Raw genomic sequence first — 19,681 nt, 5'->3', positions numbered from 1 at the left:
CAGGACCTCATGCTTGTTAGGCAGATGCCCCACCACTTGAGCCACACCCCAACCCTTGTTCTATTTTGGTTATTTTACATTTTGCCAGGGGCTTGCCTTGGACTGGGATCCTCTTACCTTGTGCCTCTTACCATAGTCGGGATTACAGGCACCCACCGCAATGTCTGGCTTGATTTCATCCAATTCTGACACCTTCCTGAGACATTATCAGATACCACAGGTTAAGGATTGAGTCCTACATGACTGTCCCTATTTCAGATGACCATAGCCAGTCCAGGCTGTGCTTCTGCTCCACTGGATCTAACCTAAAGTTCCTACAATTTCCTCATCGCATTGCCTCATTGGCAAGGACAGCTCATAGAACTCCAGAAACCAGCTTCTTTGCTTGATTACTGGTCTCAGGAACAGCCAGATGAGAGCTAGGCAATGGGAAAGGTAAGGGATAAAGGTCCAGGCAAGCCATCCTCCCAGCACATCTGAGTGTTCACCAGCCCAGAAGCTATCTGGATTCTGCCCTTTGGGGTCCTAATGAAGGCTTTGTTCAGGAGGTTTTATTGATTAAGTCATTGGACATTGGTGATCAACTGAAACTTCAAAACTTCTTCTCTGCTTCCCAGAAGATCAGGGATGGAAAAAGATTGGGAAGGGATAGGGCTGAAAACTTTAACCTTCGAGTGACAAGGTTGGTTTCCACTGGCAAATCATCCCCCATATGATTGTCTAGAGCCCTTGCAAGTCCTCATTAATACAAATTCAGTTGTGGCTTGTTATGTGTAACTGGAGATTTACCTTTATTATTTTTAAAACTCAGGAAAATTTGAGGGTTTTATAATCTCTGAGCCAGAAACAGAGTTGAAGACCAAACTCCAGGATGCATTTGTCATTATCTCCCTATATCATATTAGTTCATGACTGATTTATGTGAATATTTATGTTTACAGGCACAACAAAATTTCTTTCAATTCAGATGCACTGGTCTTGATGTTTATGGTGGTGCAATGATAACAGAAGGAATGTTCAAATGTCAGTAGTGAATTCTCTTTTTAAAGACCCTTTGAATTGGTCCACAAAAAAGTATACTAAAAGAACAATGAGTTAACAGTAAGTCTACTGGGTTCCTGGCTGTGGTCATAGTCTTAAAAATCCACAAGAATTCCTTAAATAAAATCTCAGTTCTATCTAACACACCAGCAGATTGACCCTCTGAAATGGTTAATCAAATTCACCTAGTATTAAATAGATTTTCAATGAAGACACCAACCTGCAAAATCTAGTTTTCTCATTGAAAATAAGATGAGCTGATAAATAAGAGAAAAAAATGTAAACTGCAGCTGAATTGGTTACTTCAAGTGTAAATCAGAACTAGGTACAGTCTTTAATTGTGTGGAAAATGTAAATTGCGACTAAAGATAGAACTTCTAAATTAAAGAAGGTGGAAGTAACATCTGCCATGCATTCTCTTTTGAATGCTATGTGCAGATTCTTAATATCTAGTGCTAAGCATCTCAGTAACGTTTTCTGGAACTTCACAAATTGTCTAAGAGGTGTAGATCTGCAGGAGTTGGGCTTTCAATATAACAGGTTTCCAAGTAGACCCCAACCCACAATTTGTTCTAAGTGTGTCTTTTACTTAAATCGTTTGGTTGAGCTATAGCCAAATTCAGAGGAAGCAATATAGCACACGTGCCTATATTCTGCTTATGGGACAAATGGATTTATGTGAATCCACTTAATCACCATCACATATGATCAAAAATTGGGCTGAAAATAGTCAAATGCCTTAGGTCAAAATAGTTGAAATTACATAAGAAGCCCAAGGAGTTATAATAAGAATAAATTATATTTGTTTAATGGACTTTAATGTTATAAAAGCTCATATTAATTAATATATATTTTAATCTCCCGTTTAAAGTATGGCCAAAGATCCATTAAGCAGGTGTTCTGCCTATTTTATTGTCAAAGTACAATCAGGTATGGTGGAGCTGTTTTCCAAAGAGGAACCCAATGAACCATGCCCCTATTATTCAACCCCCTAGATGATCCTTTCCCACACTGAGTCTGAGCAGGAAAAAGTAGAATATGACAACTGTGTCACTATTTAACACTTGCAACTTTGTTTTCCTCTTTGGAAACAATCTGAGATAAACCAGCTACCATATAAAAAGCTCCATCAATAGCCCTAAGTCTGCCATGCTGTAAAGTAGCTCAAATTGACCACATGGAGAGAGAGAATAATGTGTATGTGTAAACAGTCATAGCAACATAGGTACCAAACTTGTGATTAAAGAAGCTATCTTGGACCGGGCATGGTAGTACATGCCTGTAAACCCAGCTACTAGAGAGGCAGCAATTGGGAGGATTACCATTTAAAGCCAGCCTGGGGAGAAATGTTAGCGGGACCCCATCTAAACAAATAAAGTGGAACATGGTACATGTCTACATTCCCAACTACACTGGAGGCATAGGTTATGGTCTGAGGCTTGCCCTGAACAAAAAGTGTGAGAACCTGTCTGAAAAAATAACAAAACCAAAAAGATCTAGGTCATGGCTTAAGTGGTAGAATGCTTACTTAGCTAGCATGAGACCCTGATTTCAAACCACCCCCTGCCCTCCAAAAAAGTGCATCTCTCCAAAAAAAAGAGGTTGTCTTGGACATCTGTGCAGTTCAGCCTTCTAAAGATTTCCTTCCTAGCCATCATCTGATTTTGGCTCACTGAGCCCCCAATGAAGTCTTGCCCAGTTGTGCCCATCAAACCTTCAGAACCTAGGAGATAATAAATTATGTTTTAAACCAGCAAGTTTTGGGATAGTTTGTGGTACAGGCAGAAGTATAACAAGTCTGATCAGTTTTCTCTCCACATTAAAATCACCATTAAATGAGGAATGTAACCTTAATTGGCAACTTCCAACTGAGTATCTGCTATGTGCAGAGAACTATGTGAAACACTGGCCTCCACAGTGAGGGAGGGAGTGACTAGACCACAGACATATAGATGTTTAGTGTGGCAACCTGGTTTCCAGATGGGAAAAATCTGGAAGGATATATCCAAAAGGTTGACAATTATTACCTCTAAATAATGTAAAAAGAAGGCTGTGGTTATTGTACAATGAGCATGTATTCCTTGAATAACAAAAGTTTAATTTCAAGGGATGGTATAAAAAAGTGAGTGTAAGCCAAAGTGAATGGACTAGTAAACAGACTTAACTCTTTGCATTAGTAACCTACTGCCTCACAGATTACTGAAAACATAGCAGCTTAAATCAGCACACATCTGTTATCTCCGTTTGAATAGCTCAGGAGTCCAAGCATCCCCCAGCTCTGCTTTAGTCTCCCTAGGAAGAAATCAAGGTTTCAGGCAGAATGATTTTTCAATCAGGGCTTGGAGTTCTCTTCCAGATGTTGGAAAAATTGAGTTCTTTGCAACTGTAGGACTGAGGTCTTTGATTGCTGGGTATTGGCTAGGGACACTCTTAGCTTCTTAGCTACAACTGACCACCACCGTCCTTTGTGATGTCACCCTCTCACAGGCCTCTCATCCATGGCAGTTGGTATCTTCAAAACCAATAGGAAATCTCTCTCTCTCTCTGGCCTGTGAATTTGGAGTCTTGTATATATAATGTAGTCAGATCTCATCACCTTTACCATCCCATCTTATTTTCAGATCCTGTCCAAATCTGAGCAAAGATTGTTATGCAGGATATATCTTGCAATATATCCATAGCAAGGTATCCTGGAGGCTATCCTAGTATCTGGCTTGCCATGGTCATTTGGCTGATATTTGTCCTAAGTTTCTTCTATCTGTCTTTGCCTTCTTCATGTTCTCACTCTTTCCTCTGCCAGGTGTGTTGGAGAAGTCTCTCTTCTGCACTAAAAGACAGTGTAGCCTGGAGGTGAAGTGCACTAGCTATGGAGAAACTGTCCAGGGAACAATTATGACACTACCATTTTCTAGCCATGACTTTGGGTAAATTACTTAATATCTTTTACCTTGGTTTCTTTATACATAAAATAAGGTTAATCGTAATAATATTCTCATAGGTTGATGTGAAGAGGAAATGAGATGATATTCACTTATCTTTAGTTAACAGCTAGCTACTATTTATTTACTCTAGAGGGAATGCCACCAGTGCTGTGGGAGCTAAGTAGGAATTAGCAGGAGTTACTTTTCAATATTAGGAGTGTTTAAGGAATTACGATCTCTCTTACAGTGTCCATTATCCAGGTAATAGTCATTAGATCTGTGGAAAAGATACTATTTCTGCTTTAAGAAAGGTACTAGAAGTTCAGAGAGGTTGAGAAAATTGTCAAGATCATTTAGCTATGCAAAAGACAGAGCTAAAGCTCTAAATTCAAGTAAGTCGTCAGAATTCATGGCCACTGCTCTTTCCAGAGACCAACATGAGAAAATGGCATTAGATTTGTTCTTCACGATATCATATGGTAGAACTCAGATCCATGGAAGGAAGCTTGGGGAATTTGGGTGCAGAAAGCATGAATTTCAATAGCCAGTTTGGAGATATAATGGTTGCCTTGGAGACTACTGAATTTTCCATTAGTTGAATATTCAAGGAGAGAGTACAGAGCACGGGAAGGTAGGAAGAGCTTGGGCACTGGGATGATTTGTTCAGTTAATAAATGTTTGTAACTCCTATGTCAAGTCTTGTACCATATGCTGGTGATATGACGATAAGCAAATATGTGGAGCTTAGATGGATTATCCTTCAAATAAAGGGCCAAATAAAACACCATATTTTAAAGTGTCTACCAGTGACTGGACCAGAGGAAGTACTCACAGGAGGAGGACAGATTGTGAGGTTGGGAGGTAGTGAAGAAAGCTTTCATATTAGATTGACAACTAGACAAGAGTTATCATTCAAGGCACAAACAAATATTTTCTATTAACCCTTCTATGAATTTCCCACCTAGCCAGGTACTAAGCAAGGGGTCAGATGTCAAAATAAAGAGGAAGAGGTATACATGTACTAATGCCAAGTGAAATACTTGGCAAACAAATAGAGATACAATACCCTATGGCATAATAAGGTGAAATACTGTGTTCATATTTTTAGTTCCAGAAATATTTCATGAAGGTGAAATTGGATTTTGGCACTGATGCATTGATACTTTTTTTGCAGGGACAGGTCTCTATGTAGACCTGGCTAGCCTTTAATTTGAGGTCTGTTTGTCTCAGCTTCCCAAGTACTGGAAGTACTTGGTACACACCACCACGTCAGGCTGCATTGATAGTATTTTGGTGTCTAATAGGTCAAAAAAAGAGCTTTTTTGGTAATAAATGCATCTGTTGTATTTAACACTTTCATGTGCTAGCCAATAAAGTAAACTAGCTTTCTGCTCTCTCTCATTTAATTAAATGAATTATAGTTATAATGACTGTGTGGGTTCCATGCAATAGATGGAAAAGGTTTTAGTGTAAGACTGCTGTCCTAGATTAGATGTCAATAAAGCAAAACCTGAGATGGGAATTCCTGCATTAGGGACATCATTTCCTGAAATGGGGCTGCATGAGACATGAGTATTGCCATGATGGACAAGGATAAAGAGGGGAAGAAATGAGTAAGTATGGTTTTAGGAGAAATCTGACCTCATGAGGAGTCCTAGGCATAAGTAGTATTGCCATGATTGTTCTGCTCAGAGGTAAGGAGGCTGTTCACTATCACCCCCACTTTCTAGCCCATGTCAGTCAAATGTTAGTCACACATTACCCCCAGGAAAAGGGGTAAGGCAACTCCTGCTAGCTAAGGGAAAACCTCCAGAAACCAGCTCAGGGTGAATCATTAGCAGCCAACCCTTGTGCAAATGGCGGTGGGAGCTCCATTTGGCAAATGATCTAGATGGGCCACTGGTAACAAAGGGTATAGTCACACCGCTGGAGAGACTATGGTGAACAGCTCAAAACTCTCTTAACCACTATGTACTGAGCCCATAGGTTTACCTACTTTATCTCATTGGCTTTTCCCCACAGCAGAGTGAAGAATCAGCCTATTTTTACCAAAAAGGAAATTAAGGGTCTGAGGTTTTTAACCAAAGGCCACATGGCCAATAATTGGATTCATACCCAGGTCTTCTGGATCTACTTGCTTTCTTTTCCTTTACCTAACTGGTGAATTTAAGCAAAAGGGTATAAAGGTGTTAATATCACGGTGAACTGAATAGCCAGAACTATTTTTTGCATTAACCTTTCAGTCAAGCAACTAAATAAAATGATGTTTTAAGCCTTGGTTCTCTTCCCTTGTTTTCCATTGGGAGAGCCCTGTCTGGCCTTTAGCTCAAGCTGAGATTTCCCCAATGAACAATGGCAGTAGGAGCGTGTTTTAGTATATCCTTGATGCGTCAAATCCCAGCTACCAAGGTGACCTTGGCATCCCCCAACTGTCTAATCTTACATCCTAGATGCCTATAATTTTCTTAACAGGCTCTTTCACCTTGATTGACATTTGTGCTTTACTTCTTCCCCTTCTTACCCACAATTGGATGGACTGAAAAGCATCAGAAAGAGCCAGACATAGTGGTACACACATGTAATCCCAGCCTTCAATCCCAGAACTCAGGAGGCTAAGGCAAGAGGATCATTAATTTGAGGCCATCTTGGGTTATGAAGTGAGACATTGTATCAAAAATTTAAAAGACATAAGAAGTACCACAGTTAGGACATTAGAGAAAAAGTTTAATTGAAATAAGCAATGGCTACGTCATCTCAGGCAAACCCTTTAATCTCTGAGTTTGAGGCTCCCCTCTGCAAAATTATGTTCCATTTCCTACTTCTCAGAATTGTTATGTTGGTTAGAAGCAACATATTTAAAATGCCAAGCACTTAGCAGGTGTGCAATAAATGATAGTTACTTTTATGCAACAGACATACCTGCACAGGAGCCAAAGACACACTGGTGCCTGCTAAGTAAGGTTCCAACATCTCTGTCTTGGAGAGCAGCTGTCAAGGCCATGAGTGCCTGATGAGTAGCGACTGCTCAATGTCTCTAACCTATTCAGCACACCTGCAAGACAAGTCTCCCCTGTCTGACTCCTCATGCTGTCCTTATCCAGGATGTCCTCCTCTGGTGACCTCATTGTCTTCCAAGTTCTGGCTCCATGGCAATTCTTCCACAAAGCCTTCCTATAAAAGGACAGTGTCTCTGTGGTCCACAAGTGAAGTGACTCTGGTCACTATGTGACCTTTGGGAAGGTTCTTCATTTTTTATTACTTCTGTGAAAGAGTATCATGGGAGAAGTCCATGCCCACATTCCCCATTACCTGACAACTATTCTCTCAGAGTAAGCAACATTTCTTTCTTCCAAAAAAAAAAAAAAAAGACTTGCAGGCAGAACAACCTCGTGTACCTGTGTTTCTTCCTTTCTGTAATGGAGCTAGTTGATTCTTTGCAGGGATCTGACTGGACTCCTGTCCTGCCCAGTTGGTACAAGCTCAAGGTCATTTCTCTTGCCTTCTAAGCCTCTCCTTGCTTCTTAATAGTTAATGATTATTATCTCCCATTGCATTTTCTTTTTATAGTCTTGAAGAACTAAATGCTCATAAAAATATAATCTTAATGAATGCTGGTGACCTCTTATCCCCACCTCTGTAAGCAACAGGCATACAGGGCTTTTGCCTCTTCTGCCCTACATTTCCTCTTGACTGAGCAACAGTTTTCCAGGCTGGAAGAAAAAAGCAGCCTGTGCTCAGAGGTGCCTCATAATTTTCCTAAACTAGCTAATTTCCAGGCTGTGAGTGGACAGTATTAGCAGGATTTCAGCATTACCTGATTCCTGGAAGAAGGGAGGGCAGGTACTGTCCTGACTCAGGAACATCAAGTGAGGCACATGTCCTAAACCTACAGCTGAGGTTTGGCCCCCCTGCTTTCAGATGTCTTGGGATAAATCCCACCCAGAGGCCTTCACAATGACCATGGGCCTAGGCTGGGGCAGGAGCCTTATGCCCTCTGGTTGGTGACTGTCTCTTTGTTAATAGGATTTGTATGAGGTATGTTCAAGAGAGATCAAAAGACATTTGGCTCTTGATTCACCACATTTTCGCCCTCTCAGTACAGGTCTGGGTCTATTGTAGCATCCTCTGAGTATGACCGTGCTCAAATAAGACCTAAGTACTGGGGGCAAGGTCTGAAGTGGTGTCCTCTTACTCTTAGGACCTTTCTAATGGCTGGCCGGGGTTGTACCAAAAATGAATGAATAGGTGCTGGGACTCTTGACCCTTTACCTATGATATACATGCATGGATATTCCCTGAGTCAAGACTCTGTACACCCACATCAACAATTAATTAGAATTTCAAACCCTGATCATTCTACACTGGGCCACCCCTGCCAACAGCTATACCAGCTCTAGCAGCTTTGATCATATCCCTAGTGCTAGTGTTGTCTTCCTGCATCCTTTCCTTGCACCCTGACTGTACAAGTGGGACATCAACCATACCTTTTCCACCTTTTCCATTAGGACACAGGCATTCATTGGTGGTTTGCCAAGGGCATCTCTTGGGTATTGCAGATTCTTATTGGAGATTTCTTTCAGTCACCATATTTCTGGGAAGCCTTTGAAACTTGTGTTAACCTTTCTGGGCCCTCTCATTCTTCAGCTCTTAAATGCATGTGATAAAAGCGAGATTCAATGGAGTGCTGCAGAGGAAAACACTTTGCATTTTGCAAAGTACTGCATCCACAGGATGTCTGCTATAAATATTTCTGCTCCTCCCTCTGGATGAATGACAATCTTAATGGCTTCTGAAGAGGAAAGCCTTCTTTCTGCTGTCTCTGCATGACCTGGGGTGGGGTGTGGGGCATGCTAAGGTCAGGTCAGGCTAGAGCTGTCACACCAAGGTGACTCACTTCCCTGATAATGCTGCTGAGAAAAATGCAGACTCCTTCTTACCCTTCCTCTAACTCAGGCACACCCCTAGAGCAGAAGATATTGACACCAGGGGAGAAATGTCAAGTCAAGTCAGGAAGAACTGCCTCTGAATCTAAGCTTTTCATTTTGAGTTCAGAAATAACTGGGTAGAAACAAGCAAACAATTAAACACATGACCGGCTCTTTAGCGGTAAGTGGAGTCCAGGCTCTACATAGTCAAGGTGACCATGAACAAGATCTTTATATTCTTGAGCCCATTTTCTCGTCTTTGTACTAGCCAACCTAATTCCTTCATCCCAAGGTTGCTTGGGAAATTTCACTGAGTCCTTAGGTGTAGAAGACAATCAATAATGCCTATTTTCTCCTCTTCTTAAGAACAAATGGTATCAGGAAATGGTTTTATTTTGTTTGCTTGTATTTTCTCTCGAATTCTAGCAATGCAGCTGTTCTAGGCAGAAGTGAAACTCCTGCTTCTTGGGGCAGGTGCAGGGGTTCCATGGTCTGAACTCAGCACTGTCCCTTTCACATCTGAACTTCAACCCTTGGGAGTTGGTCCTTCACATTCAGGACTCCAAACTTGGAGTTTGTTTTGAAACACATTTATGTCTCAATATCAGATTTATATCCATAAACGCACAATGACCTTTGAGGGAAAAGAACCTCCAAGAGTAAGCAAAACGCTACTCCTTTGTTTCAACCTTTCACACGTTCTACAGGATGGATTCACACACAGATTCTGTAATTTTTTTTTCCACTCTAAATGGTTTTCTGGTGGTCAGTTGCCACCTGGGACAAAATACAATGTCCCAAGACCATTCTGAAAGCCAAGAGTTTAATCCTATTTTTTGTAGGTTTTGCCCATTGCTGAGATCAGAAGAATATACAAATATTCTGGATCACAGGGAACCTCTTGCCAATTATTACCTGGCTCTCCATCCTCAGTGCTGCCTTGTCCACCTGGACTTGACATAGGGCTAAAACCCACATCCAGGCTGATGGGGAATGAGTGAAACTTCCATTTCCAAAAACAGGGAATCTCAGTGAAGACAAGTCTTATAATGCACGTGAGAAATAAATCTGATGACCACAGTGAGACATTAAAAATTAAAAAATCAATGCAGAAGAGGGGAGGAACCATAGTAGCCAAGAAAAAACATATTTTTTTAAGTAACAAAATATAGATTCTGCAATGAGTGCAATACAGGTAACTATTTTAAGTTCGGGGCAAGTTAATTATATTTAAAAAAAAAAAAAAAAAGACAGCATCTCCAGAAAAATCTTTCTTTTTTTTTTTCAGTGAAATAGTTTAGTTCCTTCATATAGAGACATATTACACAATGTTAACAACCATGAAAAACAATACAAAATGCCCTCCATTTAACAAGTAGAAAAATATAACTAGTATATATGGCAATTGTGAATCTAACACTGTACAGGAGTAATTTATGGATTTTACAAATAAATTATAGCTTAAATGCCTTTTTAAAATTCTTTCCCCCCCCTAGATGTACACCAGAAGTTACAATAGGAAAAGTTCCGATCCTAGCTTATTGTAAATCAGTGCCAGTCAAATGTTCTGCCGACGAGCTCAAAGAATTTCCTATTTGGCTCGTGAAAATATTCATGCAGTTTACTGAGTAGCTTGGGATCGACTTGGGGATGCGCCCGGCCTTTGGACTCGTGTAAGCAGCGGTCCCGGCCACTGTCCCGCAGGCAGTAAAAGCCCTTGGTCTTGTTAAAGTAGAAGTTCGAGGCGTTGATCTGGGGAGACAGCTTGAGGAACCGCTCGACCTTCTGGATCTCGGGGAAAGGGTCCCTGATGAGGCGGTCGCCGTCCACGATGTGGATGTGACGCAGCGGGAAGAAGCGCAGCCAGTTCTGCATGTGTACGTGGTAGAGGCTGCGGTTGAGCGCCTTGTACTCCACGTTGAGCCGGCCGTCGCGCACCAGGAACTCCTCGATGGACGGATAGGGCTTGTGCTTCTGCAGGTGGTTGTAGAACACTTGGGTGTAGTCGGACAGCACGCGCTCCGACGGGTCTCGCAGAATGAGCAGCAGCCGGATGGAGGGGTTCATGCTGTGGACTCTCTCAGGCACTTTGGACGACGTGAAGTAAGCAGGGGTCTTCTCCACCGTGAGCTGGTGCGGGGAGGAGAAGGGCATCTGGCTGAGGTACCAGCCCAGGCCGTGGCTGTAATGCTCCTCCCAGTCGAAGAAGTGGACCTCGTTTTCTGCGGCCGCCACGTCGGGATGCAGGCTGAGCATCTCCAGCAGCGCGCGGGTGCCTCCCTTGCGCACCCCAATGATGATGGTCTGGGGCAGCTGCTGGGCGGAGCCATTCGTGGCAGTGCCTTCTCGGATGTCATCCTGGAGGGTCCCCACCTTTCGCAGGAGCTCCTGCTGGCTGGGCTCGGCCCCAAGGGCGGCAGGGCGAGAAGGCACGAGCTGGGGCTGCGCCACCAGCAGCACCGCGCCCAGGAGCAGCATGGCCATGCTGGACACCACCATGGCTTCACTGGGCCACTGGCTGCTGAGTCATGAAGTACCCGCCTCAGCAAGGACTGTCTTTCAATTAGTGGCACATGGGTGTTGCCGATTACTGGGGAGGAAAAGGGGAGAATATTAACCAAAAATAAACGCAGAGGTAATCCAGTAGACGTCTGTTGTCTGGGCACTGTGTTCACCTCCCTGGGACTCTCTTCCTTTCTTTGCTCTACAAAGCAAGGGGTGGCAAGGATTCTCTGCAAAGGGTGAAAAAAATAAATATTTTAGGTTGGGGGGGAGCTTATGGTCTTCATGGCAACTCCATTTCCAACTGTGCTATTACAGAGCTGAAGCAGCCAGAGACAATGGTCAAAGTCCTGGGTGTGGTTGCGCTACAAGCAAACTTTATTTAGGACACTGAAATTTGAATTTCACATAATTTTTACTTTTTGTTTATGTCATGCTTTTTGTTTCCTTCAACCATTTATATGATTTGTTCTTTAGCCACACAAAAACAGAGCCAGACTTGCCCATCAGGCATGAACATCGCTTGCCAACCCTGCTATCCTGAAAACAGTGGAAAAGGCCTTTGGCATCACAGACAAGAATGAAATGACTGCTGGCAACTTCTGCAGAAGGGTAGGTGGTATAGAAGCAGGCATTTCTGCACCCACTTCTTCTGTGGGGGACTCTTAATCTAACAGGGCAGGTGAACCTGTGGGGAAGATGCAATGATTAGCACCAATTCTCCACCCTATATCCAACTCTGGCGGTGGCCTCACTGTGGGGGCTTGCTTCCCAGCAACTTGACTAGAGCTGGCAAATAGTGGGCAGGCAGAGGTGACAATGTGCCAGACTCAGCCATGCCTCATGAAGCCTTGGCCCCTGCCCTTTTGCTCTCACCATGAGAAGAATGTGCACTGCCAGCCCCGGTATCAGGGGGACCTGAGTCACCCACAAGTCCACTGTGTACAGCACCATCATCATGGGTGGTGAGCAAGAACAAGAGCTCACGGCTGTAATCACTGAGTTTTGGAGTGGCTTGTACTGCAGCATGAATTTAATACGTTTTTAAATAATCTTTTGGCAGTACTGGGATTTGAATTTGGGGCTTGTGCTTTCTAGGCGGGTTGTTTCACCACTTGAGCCATACTCCCAAGCCCTTTTTGCTTTACCTATTTTTTAGATAAGGTCTCATGCTTTTTTGCCTGGGGCCAGCCTCAGAGGTGATCCTTTTACCTATGTCTCCTGTGCAGGTGTACTGCAGGTATGTACCACCGTGCCCACTTTATTTGTTGAGATGGGGTCTCACTAAAGTTTTGCTCAAGCTGGCCTTGACCCTCCACCCTCCCAATCTCTGCTTCCTGAATAGCTGGGATTAGATACATGAGCCATGATACCAGGCCACAGGCAAATGCTAATTGATGCAACTTGACTATAGGTGGCAGGGTGATAAATACTATGATTATAGTTTCAGTGTTATGAGGCATATTTTCACTCATTTGCCTGAAACAATTGAAAAATTTTGACAGTAGAGGAAATGTTTGAAGTGGTCCCAGAGGGATCAAAAGGATGAGGGTACCCGAAGAGCAGAAAGTCTGTGCACAGAGTTTTTCTATTTATAAAGTGACTCACTATTGGCTTCATTGATTGTCACCACAACCCTACAGTACAGGGTAGGAAGGCAGGACATTTATTACCACTACTCTATAGATGACAGTCTTGTCTAAGAACATAAAAATGCCTAAGAGCCCAAACTGAAAACTTTAAATGTGAAGCCATATCCACAAACTGTTTCCTTCTACCAAACTTCTCTTCCCTATCTGAGAAGCATTACGTTTAGACAACAATGCCCATCAAGGATACAGGCACCATTGCCGAGATGCCAGAGCCTCCAAAGGTGGCAGGTCATGGCAATGCTCTCAAGGAGTGACACACAATGACCAAAAGGAGGAGAATGGAAGCTGTCATTTAAGTCATTCCTGCTTAAATACATCAAGGGAAAGGGTGAAGACAGGCCCATGCTTTACCAAGCCAGTGAAAATGGTCTCCATTAAGAGGATCCATCACCATCTTTATAACAGGGATAAAATTCACTTCACTTGTTTAAAGCTTGTCCAGAATGTATGAATAAAAAATAGAATCCAGGGCTTCCATTTTTATGATCAAGCCCGTTGATCTGCCTCCTTCAGATACCGTGTTATCTGCTTTCAAAAATGTACATTAAAAGCCAGGCACCAGTGGCTTATGATTATAATCCTAGCCAGGTGGGAGGCTGAAATCAGAAGGACCATTGGCAAATAGTTTGTGAGACCCCCATCTCCAAAGTAACTAGAGAAAAATGGATTGGAGATATGGCTCATATGGTAGAGTGCCTGCTTTGTAAGTGCAAAGCCCTGAGTTCAAACCCCAGTTCCACCAAGGGAAAAAAAAAAGGACACTAAAAAGTGAGATGTTAACCAGGTGAAAGTCTTTTAGAGAAGGACAGGACACTGGGCAAAGACAGTTGAGAGATCCATGGTGAAACTCCTTAGGGGAAAAAGATGGTAGCGGGGAATGGCCAAGCAAGATGTGGTTTAAGGCAGTTCTGCTGGAACTAAGTAGTTATTTGCTTCAGTCACTGGAAAGTTTCAAAATATTTATGTCTAACTTCATTTCCTTCTCAATTGATCATGTGGGTAGAACACATGGACCAGCCGCAGTCGCCTTTACACATCTGGCTGGAGTGGGGTGTGTATGTGCACACTGCATGTGCATGTGTCTTCGTGTGCACATAGGCATACATACGTGTGTACATGTGTGGCTGGGGGGGAAGGGTGAAGTGAGGGAGGCAGTGACTCCTACACACCAGGGAGCTGTGTTCGGTGTTGGGGGCACAGACTCGCGAGACTATAACCCATCCAAATTGTTCAATACCTGCTCAACAATGGCAGAGGCCAGATCTGAAATTTGTCTTGTCTGGCTGTTTATGCTCTTTCCACTCTAACATGAGGCATTTTGGTTAACTTAGGATACATCTGAGATTTTTTCCTAAAGGGGAATTACCAGAAGACTGCAGAGAAGAAACTAAATATAGTTTGTCTTTTATTAAAAAAAAAAAAAACAGGCAGTAAGCAGTTCAAATGCTCCTTGTTTCTACTTTAATACTTTCTAAAAATGAATTTACTTATGTCTAGACCTTTTTCATTCCAAAAATATTTGAGGTACATGGGGAGAAATCAGCTAAAGTCTATATACACATGCCATAAGCACATATATATAGTATTTATACATATTTCTGTAGTTATAATGTATATACCAAGCATGGGACTGTGTGTGTATGTGTATACATGTACACACATATGTATAGAAAATATACATGGCATATTAATATGAGTAATGAACTATGATATGTCATATAATATGTAGATACACAAACTAACCATTGAGAGCCAACTTTTTCTTGTGGGGGGTTGATAATTTGAATTTCCCAGTGGCATAGCCAAAAACACACCCAAGTTCAGACGAACTTGTCAGGCACACCTGGGCCATACTGACCTTGACAATGGAATTTCAAGCATCAGAGCAAAAGAGAGCCATTTGTCCTTGTCTTTCACTTCACACGTGAAAAGACCCTGAGACGACTTGCCCATAGCCACACAGACTATCTGGGCCTGATCTTTTGTCTCCTAAAAGCCAATCCTGTCGCTTGGCTGCTCTTACTGCTATCTCCCAATGTAAGACAATGTCAGTGTGAGGGGTAGCAAAGACTAAAGACCCAACAAAATTGCTCAGGAGTGACAATTTCTCAGCTGACAATTACAGAAGCAGTTTATACACAGGGTGCATCCATGTGTCAAACCCATTCATTTGTTCTGTTCAGTAGATAGGTCAGAAGGAACTGCACAGGCTGTGGGGTCAGGAGTCCTACCTGCAGTTTTGCCCATAGTCAAAATGCCTTTAAGCTGAGTGCCGGTGGCTCACACCTGTAATCCTAGTTATTCAGGAGACAGATCAGGAGGATCATGGTTTGAAGCTAGTCAGGACAAATAGCTTATGAGACCCTATCTCGAAAAAATCCATCACAAAAAAGAACTGATGGAATGGTTCAAGGTGTAGGCCCTGAGTTCAAACCCCAGTACTGCAAAAACCAAACAAAAATGCCTTTGCCTTTCAGTTTCATTTTGATGATTTGCAAAATGGAAACATTTCCACTTGCCTTAAATGGCTACATCAAGCCTGAAATGAGGTACTAGCGTATTTGGGTTGTACAACAGAAAAATGTGAACCACATTAAAAAATAAGTAATAAGTTTTATGTAACCCAATTTTTCAAAATGTTTTTGTTCCAACGTATATACACATAAAATTAATGATACGTTTTACATTGTTTTGACCTATGCCAGTGTGTGTATCCTTACAGCACCTGCCCAGGCCCTAGGGGTGACAAAGGTGGACAGCACATTTGGAGAGCATGGAGCACAGCTGCGATTCTTCATCTGAAAACTCCCTGGTGTGGAAAGCTCTCCCTTTATTGTGGGATTTCTCCCCTCTCACAGACAAGGCAAGTTTGAACTTGCAGGCAGCACAAATACATTCAATTATTCTCCCTGAAGATAAGTTCATTTATTCTTCCACAAGAAAATGAACAAGGTTATCTTGAACACATGGCTTTCTGGGAGTTGAGAGCAGTCAAGTGCGGGAATATAGGATGCTCCACAGCACCTGAGTTGGAAGTCACACCCTTTGGCAAGAGCTACCACTACAGATCCCATCTGCACAACTTGTCCTGCACAGGTTCTGGGCTGGTGGCTTTGTGCACAGACGCTTGCAGTCTTCACTGCAAATCCTCAAGAGAACTGCCATTGCTGCAGAAAGCGAGGCTCAGAGGAAAGCAGTGGCTTGTCTAGAAGCTGGGAGTGAGGCTGGGATTTAAATGCAGTTTGAGCAGGGAAAACCAAGGCTGTTGCTATCACTTTTGCTTCTTGGCAAGACCTGAGGTTAGTGTGCAGTAGTTTTCAGCCCCTCAGTTTGATACCTAACCAAGAACCAAGAAGTTAGTGTGCAGTAGTTTTCAGCCCCTCAGTTTGATACCTAACCAAGAACCATGATCATGTGTGACTGATCATTGGTTGCTGGGTCCCTTGGTTTGATTCTTTAGTCCTGTTGAACATTCATGCCTGTCTCTGATTCTTGGCCAGAGACAGAATTTCTCTGAAGGCCCAGACTTGCTAGGATGGGCAAAATGAACCTTCCTACATTTTGTAGATGGGTTAATAGGTCCTAGAGTGAGAGTCAGTCACCTCACTGTTTACTTCCCTTTATCAGGGAGGCTATTATCTGGGTGCTACAGTGAGAACCAGTGTGTGTCAGGAATTCAAAGGACAGGAGTCCTTCCCCTCAGAGACTCTAACCTCCCTTGGGCCCCACGGTGAATGTGTTAACCACAAGCCCAGAGGGAACCCCACCAAAGTCCATAGGACTTTGCCCTTTGAATACAATCCAAACTCAATTCAGACTGAGGGGCTCCTAGAGTGGGCCTACCTCCCTCCTCAATTCCCTCTTTCAGCAAGCTCCAGCCTCATTCACTTCTCTGTCCCTTTGAACCCACCAAGTTCATCCCAGTTTTGACCTTGACATCTACTGCCCCCCTCTCCAGGATACTGTGACCCAGGCTTTCTGAAGCTGGCTCTTTATTGCTGTTCAAGTTTGTTTTTTTCAAACACTACCTTTCTTTACAGTGCTCTCCCTTTTAATCACATCAATCCATTTTATAGTCCTCATATACTGTCCTCAAGTCACATTGGTTTGTTTACTGTCTGCTTCTCCACCTAGCAGTCCACCTTATTGAGCCTCTCTGGTGACTGCCTTGTCTGCCTGGCATGATTTCTAGTACAAGGCAGGTGCTAGAGTCCCTATTTGCTTCATGAACTTGTCAAATGCAGTGGATAGTTAGGCCCATGGGTAGAAGTTCCTGGGGAAGGATTTTAACTTAGCAGAAAGAGGAACTTAAAAACACTTGCCAGGTAGTGATTCTTCCGGATATCCCTAGAGAGCCAAACAGAAGCCATATGTTGAAAGGGGTTTCCATGTTTCTCATGGTGATTGGACAGGATCACCTGAGAGTCTAGAAAATATTTTAATTTAAAAGGAGGGGAAGCTATGGAATAACCCTTCAAAATACTTTAATTTCTCCTCAAGTCTCCTTATTACATAATTCACATCATGACCTAGATTTCAAATGTAATTAACTATAATATATTCTCTCAAGTCCCACCCCTGGAATATATTCATGGATCAAATGAAGTAAGGGGAATATTTCACAAGAGGTAAGTTGAGTGCATCAGGAACAGTGAGGCTTGTAGCTCTTTGTCTGCAGGACACCTTTGCTGCTCTCTTAACATGAGATGGGATTATGCATAGCTGGTATAGACAAGAATCTGAAAACACTGGACCCCAAATAGTTTATGGGATTTATAAAAGAGGTGGAAGGAAGAGATTACTTATCGAGGGCTCACTGTGTGCCAGGTAAGCACTCACATACATATTCATCTTCTAAGACTTACAACACTCCTGAGAGGTGGTTGTTCTCATTTTTACTTTATAATTTTAAGCAATGAAGTGGTGGTGTAGAGTAGCTGAAAATCAAAGAAGCTTTTGCAGTCAGATAGAGCCAAGGTAGAATTCTGAATAGCTCATTGCTTCAGTTAAGTTTCTTACCTCTTGGGAGCTCAGTGTACCATTCTAAAAAATGGGCTTAGATCTACTTTACATGAGGATTAAGATTACTCACATCACATATGTAGCACATAGTTAGTCATCCCACAAACATTAATGGCCCATGATGATATGGAAACATACTATTAGGGTTAAATAACCACCTCGAGGTCTCAGAACTAGGAATTATCAAAACTCAAAATCTGGGGCCATCTCCAAAGCCCTTACTCTTCTTTCTCTTTTCCCTTTGCACGGGGATGTTCCCTGTGGTCAGTGGGGAGTGCATTCCAAGTACAGAGAGGAGCTTGAGCAAAAGCACGATAAGATAGAGTACTGGACCTAACAGACTGCTATGCGAGAATTGCTTTTTCAAGCATCCCATGGCGTGAGTGATTTCATTTTCTAGAATGTACTGAAACCTAAGTAAGACACTTTGAAGAACAGAACACTTTTTTCATGCAACTAAACCTCTGGACAATCAAAGCATCAAGTTATTTGTTCATCTTTAAAAGTCAAAAATGTCTCCATTTTCATCTTTGCACAATTACTTAATAGCTTGTTGCTGTGATGTCAAATTTCCATCCTTGGCAGGTCATCTTGGAAAGCAAGACATAGGAAATAGATTTAGCTTGTGCCTGTCAGCCTACAAAAGGACACTGATATTTCAAGAGCTGCATAAATATTTATTTTCTTGAAATTGCCTATACATGACATTCCTCAACAAATGTTGACATTCACTTTTGTCTCAACTTATGGTAATTGGTGTGAGGTAGGACACGGTGGGAAGAATTTAGGATAGAAAGAACCAAAGGCCAGTTCATATAATGTTAATAAGTTTCCTTAGGCCAGATTTGCTGTCTGGAAGAAAAGAAATTGGCCCTATTTTCCCCTTGAAAGAGATTAAGACTCTTGGATTGCAGCTCCCCTAGATGTTCTGAGCCACCCTGAGTCCTCTGCAATGCTGGGAAGTTCCATATTTACAAAAGGTTACCTATATAATGAATGCAGCTCTCTAGAACTGAAGGAAGGAGATGCCTTGGCAAGTCAAGGATGGAAGCACTGTGTCATGATAGGAACTGGGATTTGAGGTCATAAGTTTAAATGCCATTGTCATCTTGGAGCCTCTGAGTGTTCCATGGTAAAGTGAGAATGATAAATGCAGCTTGTCCAGAGCATAGCCTGAAAACAGCCCACACAACACTGTTCTCCATCAGGTTCAAGATTAGAGTTCATGGATCTGGATGAGAAGTTAGTAGGAGGTGATCACAGGTTCCCTCCCAAGAATTCTGGCTGCACATATAATAACCAGGCACAGTACTTTCCAAACAGGAGCATGTACATCATCCACCTGGAATCTGTGAAAGAGGCAGATTTCATTCCGGGAGGTATGGGGAGAGGCCAGAGGTTCTGCATTCCTAAGAAATTCTCAGGGCTCTGGTCTACCTACCTTTAGTCTTTGGAATGGGCTCAGAGTGTCAGTGCCCACTCTGATTTGGATTGTCCTGGCCTATGGAGGGGCTGCTTTTTATTTTCTGCTTGTTTCTTACTTTGGTTGAGATAGTCTGTTTTTAGTTCCAGGATTAAAAACAATGGTGGTAAATATCAAAGAGAGAGAACAGCATAT

General features: G+C 42.5%; 1 protein-coding gene across 6 annotated transcripts in view; it reads right to left on the bottom strand.

Annotated features, from left to right (window-relative positions):
* Window positions 1-6,714: 6,714 nt before the first annotated feature.
* Window positions 6,715-19,681, bottom strand: part of Hs3st1 (heparan sulfate-glucosamine 3-sulfotransferase 1) — a 35,294-nt gene continuing 22,327 nt past the window's right edge. For all 6 annotated transcript variants that reach the window (XM_074042609.1, XM_074042607.1, XM_074042608.1 and 3 more), the window contains one exon: window positions 6,715-11,477. In XM_074042609.1, coding sequence (XP_073898710.1) covers window positions 10,436-11,386 — 951 coding nt within the window. In that variant the 5' untranslated portion in view covers window positions 11,387-11,477 and the 3' untranslated portion in view covers window positions 6,715-10,435. The remainder of the gene's footprint in view (window positions 11,478-19,681) is intronic.

Source organism: Castor canadensis, chromosome 9 (assembly GCF_047511655.1).
Source record: "Castor canadensis chromosome 9, mCasCan1.hap1v2, whole genome shotgun sequence".
In the NCBI taxonomy this organism is placed as follows: Eukaryota; Metazoa; Chordata; class Mammalia; order Rodentia; family Castoridae; genus Castor; species Castor canadensis.
This window is presented reverse-complemented; position numbering and strand designations above follow the sequence as displayed.